The sequence below is a fragment of the Bufo bufo genome, chromosome 8, assembly GCF_905171765.1.
Source record: "Bufo bufo chromosome 8, aBufBuf1.1, whole genome shotgun sequence".
NCBI lineage: Eukaryota > Metazoa > Chordata > Amphibia > Anura > Bufonidae > Bufo > Bufo bufo.
Window position 1 is genome coordinate 18,949,010 of NC_053396.1, and position 11,999 is coordinate 18,961,008.

Sequence of the window (11,999 nt, forward strand, 5' to 3'; positions counted from 1 at the left end):
GACCATCACCTATCCATGGGTGGTACCCGGTAGTGCAGCTCGGCTTCATGGAAATGAATGGGGCTGAGATGTAATACCACACACAACCTGTGGACAGGGGTAGTGCCATTTTTTCTAGTCCTCAAAAATCCCTTTCCGCCCCCCACCCCACATTGATTGACAGGGCCAGACAATGCAAATGTGATCACGCCTGGCCCTGACTTCTAGTCAAAGTGCAGAGGGAGCAAAGCCTCTAGGTGCAATGGTAACGCCCCCGTTGCTCCTAGAGGCTCATTTGCATATAGTAAAACATAATTTTTCTCAGCAATGCGGGCACATAGGAACATGGGACCAACACAGATGCCTTCAGCTGCCAAGTGCACATGTAACAGGTCAGCCGGTGTCATAGGTACAAAACTGCTGACAGATGCCCTTTAATTCTGGACAACCACCATCAGGTTTCTCCAAACGTAAAACGATCTTTACTCCTAATAAATTACCCAGATCTCTTTCCTTCAAAGCAAGAGCATAATACAGGTGTCGCTAGCGGCAGTCTGTATTCTTCACATCAGTTATCTCCAACGTTGTGAAACTACAGCTCCCAGCATACCCCTGACAGAGTTGTAGTTTTAACACGCAGAGAGCCCCCAACGCTGTATAGGGAGAATAGCCTGGATAAGGCCCACAGAACACAAAAACTAAAATTTTCCCTATTGCTGCCAGTGCAATTGCTACACGTTAGAAAAATCGCTCAAAAGGCAATTCCATAATTGGTGGCTCCAAGGGTAAAGCTGTATTGAATGAAAGGTCAAAGAGGGACCACATGGGAGGCTACAGAGTAAACCGGCTCCTCGGTTACTGCAAAAAAAATAAAATCATCCTCTCCATGGGGGTAAGACGAGTATCAAATTAGCAAGGACATAATCCCGTTTTCCACCCACTTTCACAATTTTCACACAAACAAAAAAAAAAAAAAAATCACTAGTGTTAAAAGGGTTATTTGTAGTCCTTAAATCGAAAAAAACCTTGTTCAAAAAGTGCAACAGGAATTGCTTTAAGCCCTCCAACCATCAGTCATCAATAGGCACCTCGGGGAGCATAGCTGAAGCCCATGGGGGAAGGGAGGGGGCGGTATTATTAAATCGGCAACCAAGCTTAGCCTGTTAAAGCGCAAGGGGTTAAGTGCCTCGCTTGTAGATGAAGGACAGCAAGTCCTAGAGCCCCTCCATCACCTCCCCCCCCCCCAAAAAATAAAATAATAAATCGCCGCCATTTACAGCATATTCCACCCTACACTTATTAGCTTCTGTGGATTTGTTAAAAAATATCTATAAATAAATAAAAGGCGGACGTTCATGCCATAAAAAAGGGGCCTGTTTTTGCTAGAAGAATGGATTTTCTTTGATAGAAGTGTTGGGGGAGGAACAACCTTAACTCTTGCAAATTCCCATCAATCCGTCTCGGAGAGGGACTGGCGGACAAGCGTGCATTGGTCGACCCCGGTCCTGACATGCAGAGGGCGGCCGCTGGCAAGACAGGCATTGTAAACCAAGTAGAAGGCCTCTCTCGTTCTCGCTCCCAGTTTTTGGTCCGTCAGTTTTAAATGTTCTTCAGTGCGCCGTGGGCTGCACTGGCTTCAGTTCCTTTGGACTGCCAGAATAGTATGGATCCTACCGCCGTCATACCCCAACCCTGTCAGTTTCTTGGTCTGAGATTCACTGCAGCTTTGTACCGAGTTTGCGTTGTCTGCTTCTGTACAAGGCCAAAAAATAAAATAAAATTAAAAAGATTAATGGATAAATGAAATAATTTATTTTATTTTTAGGGGGAAAGAAAAAAAATAATTTTTACATCATTATTTTGTAGAATTGATTTACATTGTTTATAATGTGGGACAATACAATGATGATAATGCCACGTTTCTATATATATATATATTTTTTTTTTACCATTTCTCCTTTCCTCCCGCAGCCTGTCAGCTCTGCAACTGCTCCCTCTCCTCCTCCAGACTGACAGGGAGGCAGGGGGAGGGGTGGATGCTTTAGTTGCTCATATCTCTGGTTTGGTAGCAGCTAGAGATATACTGCCATTCCAAGCTTTCAAACAATACCAGAATGACAGCAATATCTTCAGTACATGGGAAGACATCACTGTTAGAAATCGGGATACAGTGAATACAGCTGAAAGTGAAATTAAAAGCAGGTTTTACCCACAATTAATCCCAACTCAATTTCTAACAGCGATATCTCCTCATTTGCTTGGACTAATGATGTCATTTTGGTCTTGTAGGAAAGCTTTCAAACAAGACCCGGCCCATGCTTCTAGCTGCTACCATTCAGGAGATAGCAGTGGCTAAAGCAGCCCCCCCCCCCCCCCCCCTCCACTTCTGCCCAAGCTCAGCTCAGGAGAACAGTTAAGTACTTTTCCCACAGCCCTAGCTGAGCAGTTAGGTGGTTAAGTTGTAATGACATATCCCCACTGAAGGCTAGGCCATCAGTTTTAAAGAACCAGCAAATCGGCAGCATGTCGATTTAGGGCTTGTTCACACGACCGTTTGGCTTTTTTCAGTGTTTTGCAGGCAGTTTTTAGCAGGTCCATTTTCCCATTTTTTGTTCCAGTAGTGTTTCCGGTTCAATTCCGTTTTTCCGTGTGGCATATTCAGTATACAGTAATTACATAGAAAGAAAAAAATTGGTCTGGACATAACATTTTCAATAGATGGTTCCGCAAAAACGGAACGGAAACGGAAGACATACGGAGTACATTCCGTTTTTTGTGCGGACCCATTGACTTGAATGGAGCCACGGAACGTGATTTGCGGGCAATAATAGGATATGTTCTATCTTTGCACGGAAAAACGGAAACTGAATGCATACGGCGTACACTCGCAAAAAACGTTTGTGTGAATGAGCCCTTACATTGTGAATTTCCACCTTGCATTTCACCCTTTGCAATGCAGATGGTCAAATCTGTGGCAGATCCACAAGATTGACGCAACATTTGGGGCAAATTTTGCTGCTACAGAATTCCAGTAGACACGCTGCAGATGTATCTTTCAGACAGGTTCTTCAGTAGGATTACCAACAGGCAACATTCCTACCACGAGGACTAATCTACCTCCTAAGAACCTCGAGAGGCATTTACATACATCTATCTAAACCACGGATGCCCAAAATGTGGCCCTCCGGCTGTTGTAAAACTACAACTCCCACCATGCTCGGCAAATAGCTGTTGGCTGTCTGGGCATGCTGGGAGTGGTAGCTTAGCATGGCCTGGGGGACCAGACTGCGGCTGCCCTGCATGCTGGGAACTGTAGTGGAGATCACTGTTGGGATACTTGGCATATTTACCTGGCTTCTGACCGAGTGACTGTGTATTCAAACCACAAGATGTTGGGAATTAGACTGGTGTCACGAATGAGAAAAAATTCTGAGACTGGCCTGCGGGGAACAACAGAAGAAAGTGTGAAGAGAGACATCCGAGAAAAGAGGAGGACCGAGGCCCCTGGATTCAGTCCTCTAATTAATACACATTTATTTCTGAGACGCCTGTCTTCCCCGAGATCTCCACTGATACAAGTTTTATACCTGACGACTATAATCCAGAATAATCTGATAATCCAGTAGATCAGGATTAACAAACCCTTCCTATGCAGCGGTTTGTCTCAGTCGTGGCAGGTAACCCCATTAATGAAAGAGATCAGCAAATGAACTGATCAAAAAGGAAATTGCAAATATTCAGAGAAAAAAAAAAAAAAGTGGCCATTAAAGGGTATGTCAACTTTTGCAACAATGTATTTTTATTGCATCTAAAATAGTTCAGGTTCACTCACCGAAATCTCTTCTTTCAAAGAGGCCCGAAGCAGCGCACTAAATCTGTGCTGCTGAGGGACAATGTGGCAAAAAAATAATAATTGCATAGGAGCTGTAAACACAAAAGGACAGGAGGCAGAAATGCCACTCAACCTTCGGCTCTACTCAACTGTCCGAGATTTGGTGGGTATGAATCCCATATACTTTCTATGGACCTGTACTCCACACAGAGTCGGGCAGAAGCAATGAAAGCTGAAGAAAAGGTAGAGAGCACAGCAGCGTTTCTGCACCTTTGTATAATTTTTATAAACAAAGGTTTAGGAACCCTTTAAAAACAGTCGTTTTTTGTATGCAGCTCCTATGCAATCAAGTGTCACCCCCATCCATCTGCTAGCAGACTGGTATGCAATTATGTACAATGACGGAAGTAATGAAAGTCTTCTTCTTGCCTAAAGATTCTCCTAGTACTACAATAAAATGGATTAAAGGGGTTGTTCCCCCCTGGAAACCTTTTCTTTAGACCCCACAGCGTGGCCCGGACATTCGGTAGTAATCATACTTACCTGATCCCCTGCCACTGGGTTCCAGCTTCATCGCTGCTCTGCTTGCACTGCAGGTCCCGGTCTCCCTTTATCAACATCTGCTTTGATGCCAGGTCACGTGACCCCTTCAGCCAATGACTGGCCGCAGGGATGACGTGTCACCCATTCATCGCCTCACCGAAGTATGGGCGACACATGACCACTTCAGCAGTTCTGTGACCCGGCATCAAACCTGATGTTGACTCGAGACCTGCAGAGCCGATGGGGCACCAATGGAGCCGGAAGCCAGTGGCTGGTATCAGATAAGTATGACTACTGCCACGGGTCCGACTAAGCTGGGGGGAAGGGGGTCTGTAGAAAAGGTCCTCAGGGGTGAACAACCCCTTTAAGTATATGTACTGTGTTATGCATGGTACAGGGCCAGGGGGATAAACGTGACAGGGATTAAGTCCCCATGTCATGCTTAGGGTGGCCACTCTGATCATGCCCCTGACTCTGCTAGGCCAAGACCCCGCTGCCGACAAAGATAAAAAAAAAAAAAGGACGGGTTTGGTGTCAGTTTGTGCCTGCAGCTCACACAGACAGCATGATGCTGCTGTCTGAGCATTAGCTAATGAAACGGTGGACATCCCTGCGCAAATCCAGGCCCTGCACCGGACAGGGAGTCAGAAAACCAGACGTCTGTCCGCCCTACTCATGCTCAACCCTACACAAGCCCAGCACTAGACACGATATACTGTATATTTTTTCAGGAGGGCTTCTTTACGCCGCGTTCCAAATTACTCTGCAAATTGGATTTAAAGGGGTTATCCGAATTCTAAAATCGCTTTTGATTTCAGTAAATGTGACCTCTTAATGCTGCAAACGCAACAAATGACCATTTTTAGTTCTTTACAACCTATAAAATATCTTCAAACTCTGTTGTGCATAATAAATTGCAAAAAAAACTTATCATTGGGAGGTTTGTTCAATAAAATGTGATTCTTACTCTGTTGATGACCGATTCATTTGCATCGACCATTTAGGAAAATCGGAGAAACATATCATTAGCATAATAATTTGGAACGCGGTGTAATTCTTGTTTCACGGACCACAACTTACCAGGATGCGATTCTAGGGAACAACGGGGTAAGAATCTCCTGGGTGATGGCAAACCAAGCTATAGCCAAGATACTTCCTGCCACAGCTCCATACGTGACCTGGCTCCAGCTGTGATACATTAGATACACTCTGCAGGAGAACCAGAGACCGTTACACAAGACCTACCGCTCAGTATAGGACGCTACAAGAGGCATAGTACCTACCGGCTATATGAGACTAGACTTGCTGCCGTCAAGAGACAAAGTGACAGTACGTGGCGCCACAGCAAGTCCAAGAACCGAGCGTTGTTTGTCTGGTGCATCCTGAAAGGCAAAAAACACAAGATAAAGTCTGATGGGAATAAAACTGCTTAAAGGGCAAGTACAACCATACAGATGGCCCATGGGAACTTGACCACTTGAGAATGGTAACTAGGACATGTACAACCAGCCAGACAGGCTACCAGCGGATCTCACCTTAAGTATAGGAAGAGGAATGAATACACAGAGAAGAACCACATGAACTGTGAATGACTTGAAGGCAACCCATACTCTGTGGTGACTGTTGTGTGCATTCCTGCGAGAAGACGGAAAGAAATGCAAAATGAAACAAGAACACAAGTTCAGACAAACAACCCCGACCTTACCAACCCTGAACCTACAGACCCCGACCTTACCAACCCTGAACCTACAGACCCCGACCTTACCAACCCTGAACCTACAGACCCCGACCTTACCAACCCTAAACCTACAGACCCCGACCTTACCAACCCTAAACCTACAGACCCCGACCTTACCAACCCTAAACCTACAGACCCCGACCTTACCAACCCTAAACCTACAGACCCCGACCTTACCAACCCTAAACCTACAGACCCCGACCTTACCAACCCTGAACCTACAGACCCCGACCTTACCAACCCTGAACCTACAGACCCCGACCTTACCAACCCTGAACCTACAGACCCCGACCTTACCAACCCTGAACCTACAGACCCCGACCTTACCAACCCTGAACCTACAGACCCCGACCTTACCAACCCTGAACCTACAGACCCCGACCTTACCAACCCTGAACCTACAGACCCCGACCTTACCAACCCTGAACCTACAGACCCCGACCTTACCAACCCTAAACCTACAGACCCCGACCTTACCAACCCTGAACCTACAGACCCCGACCTTACCAACCCTGAACCTACAGACCCCGACCTTACCAACCCTGAACCTACAGACCCCGACCTTACCAACCCTGAACCTACAGACCCCGACCTTACCAACCCTGAACCTACAGACCCCGACCTTACCAACCCTGAACCTACAGACCCCGACCTTACCAACCCTAAACCTACAGACCCCGACCTTACCAACCCTAAACCTACAGACCCCGACCTTACCAACCCTAAACCACCTACAGACCCCGACCTTACCAACCCTAAACCTACAGACCCCGACCTTACCAACCCTAAACCTACAGACCCCGACCTTACCAACCCTAAACCTAGACTAACTAACCGTGCTAACCTTGGGCTTAATAACTACATTCACCCTGATGTAACTACCCTTAATCCTACTGACCCAAACCTTACTTATCGTAACCTTGCTATCCCTAATCCTAATGACACTGACGCTACTAACCCTGAGCTTTACTGACCATAACCTTACTATCCCTAATACATGTGACCCAAACTTTACTAACCATAAACACATTAACTCTAATAACCCTACTCACCCTACTAATCCTAACCTTACTGTGCCATATTAACCTTAACATTACTAATATTGATCTTACTAACCCTAAGCCAGCAGCTGTCCCGCATGGTGGCTGTCCTGGTAGCCCGGGCCCCCGGTAACACTGCTACTACAACCCCATGCTCCACTAGCATGCAACTCAATGTACTTGTATGGCCAGAAATGATGATGGGGTGAGTAGTCACTCATTTCTAGTCTGATCCCCATGTGAGCAGTACCCTCACCTCATGCCTCGCTTACCTTCACATGGACGCGGCTCTCTTACTATGTTCTTAATTACCCAGTTTACGCCTTCATTCATTACCAGACCCCCCAGAAAAGAAATCTGGAAGAGAGAAAGATGATGAGAGTGAGACCCGGAGTCTAAACCACCTTACAGGGGAGGGGGATTCAGAGACCCTTACCGTGTGAAGTTCTCTCTTGAATATAATGAGAGTCACAAAACTGATGAGGATGACGACTGGTCCCAGGCTGAGGTAGGCCAACAGCTGCCCATAGACATCTCCTAGAAGAGGACGATGACATTAGAAGAACAGAGATTCCGGGCCGTCCATAGCAAAGGCAAGTATCTGTCAGTAGAGACGCCCCTACAGGGCAAGTAATGGGGGGAGGGGCAAGCGGCTGATGGACATGGAGCGAGAACACAAATGGGGCAACCTCTACTCCGTCATATGAACATGACAGGTCGGTCATACATTCAGTTGATGGGTATCCCTCTCGATCCACACACATGCAAGCTTGGATGAGCATGCATGTGTCCAGAACGTGGCGGCATCTCTCAGAGTTTCTCTAGAGTTTGATCCAAGTCCATGAGGTGGGATGGGGTGGTCTGTCTGTTCCAAGTCCATGGGGAAGGTCTGATCCAAGTCCATGGGATGGGGTGGTCTGTCTGATCCAAGTCCATGGGAGGGGGCATTGATGGTCTGATCCAAGTCCATTGAGGGATGATACTGGGATACGCCCAGTTTACCGTTTTGAGGTATGTCCTAATCCATGGAGGGGGGGGGTCCCCCTGTGTTTTAATTAGATCTTGGGAGTCCTCAAGGGCTTAGGAAGACAAGTACAATTGGGGGAACTCTCCCCACAAGGGTTCACATGCCCCAGCAGTGAACACTCTAGGAATGAGCGCCCCCTTCAGGCCTGGAGAAGAACAGATCCGGTTACATCACCGGCATCGTATAACGGGGGCTTATTTGGCTGCAGCGAGGAGGAAGAACCTCGTGAATAATTGAGGCCGGCAGTTTTGCTGAACCATTAAAAAACCACATGAAATATTCAGGGAAACCACAGAGCAGAAGAATCCAGAGGAGAGAAATGCGGTCAGATCCCGTCTGCTGAGGAGGAGGGTGGACCCTGCCTTTTAGGGGGGGCGGGGGTGTCCCCAATGGTCTGGGAGGAGCTGCGTACACAAAGCGGCACTACACCTGTTCTGCAGGACAGCGCCAAGTAATGCTACATCCTCCCTGGCTGGCTGCGGCTTCCTTAAGAAAAACGGGGGCTGCATTTTGAGAGGGGGTTGTCTCACTTTACTATAGTGAAAGGGGCTGAGATGCAATACCAGACACAGCCTGTTCACACAGGTGGCGCCATACCTATTTTCCCAAGCATTTACTACTAGCAGCAGGTGCGAACATGCCCCCCACACACCGGATATCAAAGACGCTGGAAAACCTACGCTGAAATCTGCATGCTATATGTGCAGATTTCAGCCTCTCTGCGCTACAAAAGGTAAAATCTGCAGCATTGTCATCCCATGTGGAGGAATAATAGAGGAATGGCACAACATGGATGCTCCACATTTGTCATTACAGGGGGGGGGGGATGCAAGTATTTACTAAAACAGACAGGAGAGTAATCGGTCCCCTTTAAAATTTTATTTAGGACTTTTTTCACCCATTTAAGGGGGGGGGGGGGGGGTTGCTCTATAACATGCGGCCGCCCAAACGGAAAGCGACCCAGGCAGCTGACTGATAAGACGTGACTCAGTTACAAGTCTCTTCCCTTCTTCTACTACAAGATAGCGATGACTGAAGGAAAACGCGGCGGAACGAGCCTCGTCCTAGGTTATAGCGGCAGCGGCCTGACTATGTGCCCCACACACACACACACAAGACAGATTTGCAATTCAAAACCATGATGGATTCACTTTCCTGCGATACAGACGGCCACACACCCGAGACAGCTGTCAGGCCGAGAGCTATTCCTCCTGACAACCCCCTCCACCACCACCACCAGACATGCATGCTCGGCCGAGCATGCATGTGCTCTAAATGGAAGGTGGGGAGTAAGCGCTGCCAGCTTATAGGGGGATTCCTCCAGCAGTGACAAGTTATCTCCAAGACAGGGGATAACACATCGGTAGGGGGTCCTACCGATGTGACCCCCCCCCCCCCCCCCAGATCTTGTGAACCATTAGACGGTCATGTGACTCACGTTACGGTACTTCCTGTGTCTACGGTGGCCAGAAGTAGTCACCCGTGCCCTGCTGGCTTTAAGGAGAGGTGTTAAAATGGGGCGCGGTCACATAGTGGCATATATACACTCTAAAAAAGTACTAATATTATGTACAAGGTGAGATTTATGGTCATAAACCTGCGCCCGACCCATTTTAAGGAGCGGTCAGGGAAGGTGAGAAATGCCCCTATTTATACAAGGAATAGGGTCCATACATGTAGGAGGTATGCAGCAAGCACCTAGTACCGCCACACAGTGCACTGAGAAACCTAAAACCCCCACACAGCATCCCCTCCTCCATGACAGGAGAAGACCCCCACACAGCAGCTACAGGCAGAAAAAGTGCGCCGCGCATGCGCGCCGGCCCGCCACTACTACTTGGCATCAGCCTCGGCCGCACGCACTACGCACGCGCGCAACCCAGACAGTCCCGTAAAAGGATCACAATATCGCCATTAAATCTTTCTTCCAGCCCGTCTCCATCCGCCGCCGGCTAAGCGAAGGCGTCGAAGCTGTGGGCACGCTCATTTACCTGCAGGGTATTCAACGTGAGTGAGGGAAACCGGGCGCCATTGAGCTGAGAGCGAGCACTGTTCTACGGCCGCCATCTTACCCGGATACCGGGCGTTTGGAAACGGTAGTGGCTGGTTCCCATCCTCCAGAAGGACCTTGATGACGTTGCGGTCACATGACCATGGCGCTTCAGCGTACCACGTGACCTCGCTGTTGGCGCCGTGAGCGGGAAACTCAAGTGGAGGGGAAACCTGAGCGTCGCCTGTGAGGGAAGGGGGGAGGAGGGGCAGTGCGCGGGATATGTGAGGGGAGCCTTACCCCTAAACCCAATTTACAGTGAAAAATAATAAATTCATCATAAATAATATATTTTTCTTTAAACCTTTACTCAAGTCCTACCACACAGAGTTTGTCGTCATGGCCGCCGCAGTCCTGTGACGTAGTGTGAGAGGAAACTCAAGTGGAGGGGAAACCTGAGCGTCGCCTGTGAGGGAAGGGGGAGAGGGGGGGCAGTGCGCGGGATATGTGAGGGGAGCGTTACCCCCCAAATCCAATTTACAGTGAAAAATAATAAATTCATCATCAATAATATATTTTTCTTTAAACCTTTACTCAAGTCCTACCACACAGAGTTTGTCATCATGGCCGACGCAGTCCTGTGACGTAGTGTGAGAGAATGTCATAGCAAAATATGTAAGAAAAGTAATCGACCGTCATTTATTAAGACTATCATTTTGCTTTTCTTTTACAGGGCGTGCCCCTCGTCATAAATGAGGCGCATCTTTGGTAGTACTTATGCCTGTTGGAAAATTCTAAGTTTTCTCATATTTTTACGCCTTTTGCCAGGGATGGAGTTCTGGTCCCCGCCGCTCCCTCGACATTCCTCTGTATCGAGCATGGCGTAAAAAAATTGGAAAAAGAGGTCATGCGGCAGTTTTACGCCAAGAACAGGCGTAAAACTGTTCATAAATGACCTCCATTATTTTTGCATATGAGTGACTTCCAGGATATTTATTATTTTTGGAAATCCTCTTTAAACGGCATCTGTCAGCAGTTTTGTACCTGTTACATGTGCACTTGGCAGCTGAAGACATCTGTGTTGGTCCCATGTTCATATGTGTCTGCATTGCCGAGAAAAAAGAGGTTTTACTATCTGCAAATGAGCCTCTAGGAGCAACGGGGGCGTTACCATTACACCTAAAGGCTCAGCTCTCTCTGCAACTGCTGCGCCCTCTGCACTTTGATTGACAGGGCCAGACATTAGGATGTTCACACTGCATGGCCCTGTCAATCAAACTGCAGAGGGCGCAGCAGTACCTCAGCCGTGTTAGCCCCCCCCCCATATCAACATTTTTGAACAAAACATATGCCGTTGGTTAGATCAATTGTTAGATCAGGTTGGATCAATTGTTGTTTGCATTAGATCTCACACAGAAGTAGAGATATTAAGGCCTCTTTCACACGGGCGTCATGTTTTTGGCCCGGATAAGATGCGGGTGCGTTTCGGACAAATGCACGATTTTTCCGCGCGAGTGCAATACGTTGTAATGTGTTTTGCACGCGCGTGAGAAAAATTGGCATGTTTGGTACCCGGACTTCTTCACAGAAGTTCGGGGATCGGTGTTGTGTAGATTTTATTATTTTCCCTTATAACATGGTTATAAGGGAGAATAATAGCATTCGTAATACAGAATGCTTAGTACAATAGCGCTGGAGGGGTTAAAAAATAAAATAAAAAATAATTTAACTCACCTTAATCCACTTGTTCGTGCAGCCCGGCTTCTCTTCTGTCTTCTTCTTTGAGGAATAGGACCTTTGATGACGTCACTGTGCTCATCACATGGTCCATCACCATGAGCGGCGCCCGG

The 11,999-nt window shown here is 47.6% G+C and overlaps 1 protein-coding gene across 1 annotated transcript; it reads right to left on the bottom strand.

Moving 5' to 3' along the window:
* Positions 1-299: 299 nt before the first annotated feature.
* DOLPP1 (dolichyldiphosphatase 1) lies at positions 300-10,287 on the bottom strand. The gene is made up of 8 exons (XM_040405785.1): positions 10,151-10,287; positions 7,569-7,669; positions 7,405-7,489; positions 5,890-5,989; positions 5,638-5,736; positions 5,435-5,563; positions 3,330-3,419; positions 300-1,731 (listed from the first exon to the last, which is right to left on the bottom strand). Exons 1-8 carry the CDS (start codon positions 10,224-10,226, stop codon positions 1,695-1,697), a joined length of 717 nt encoding a protein of 238 aa, XP_040261719.1. The 5' UTR covers positions 10,227-10,287; the 3' UTR covers positions 300-1,694.
* Between the last annotated feature and the right edge of the window lie 1,712 nt (positions 10,288-11,999).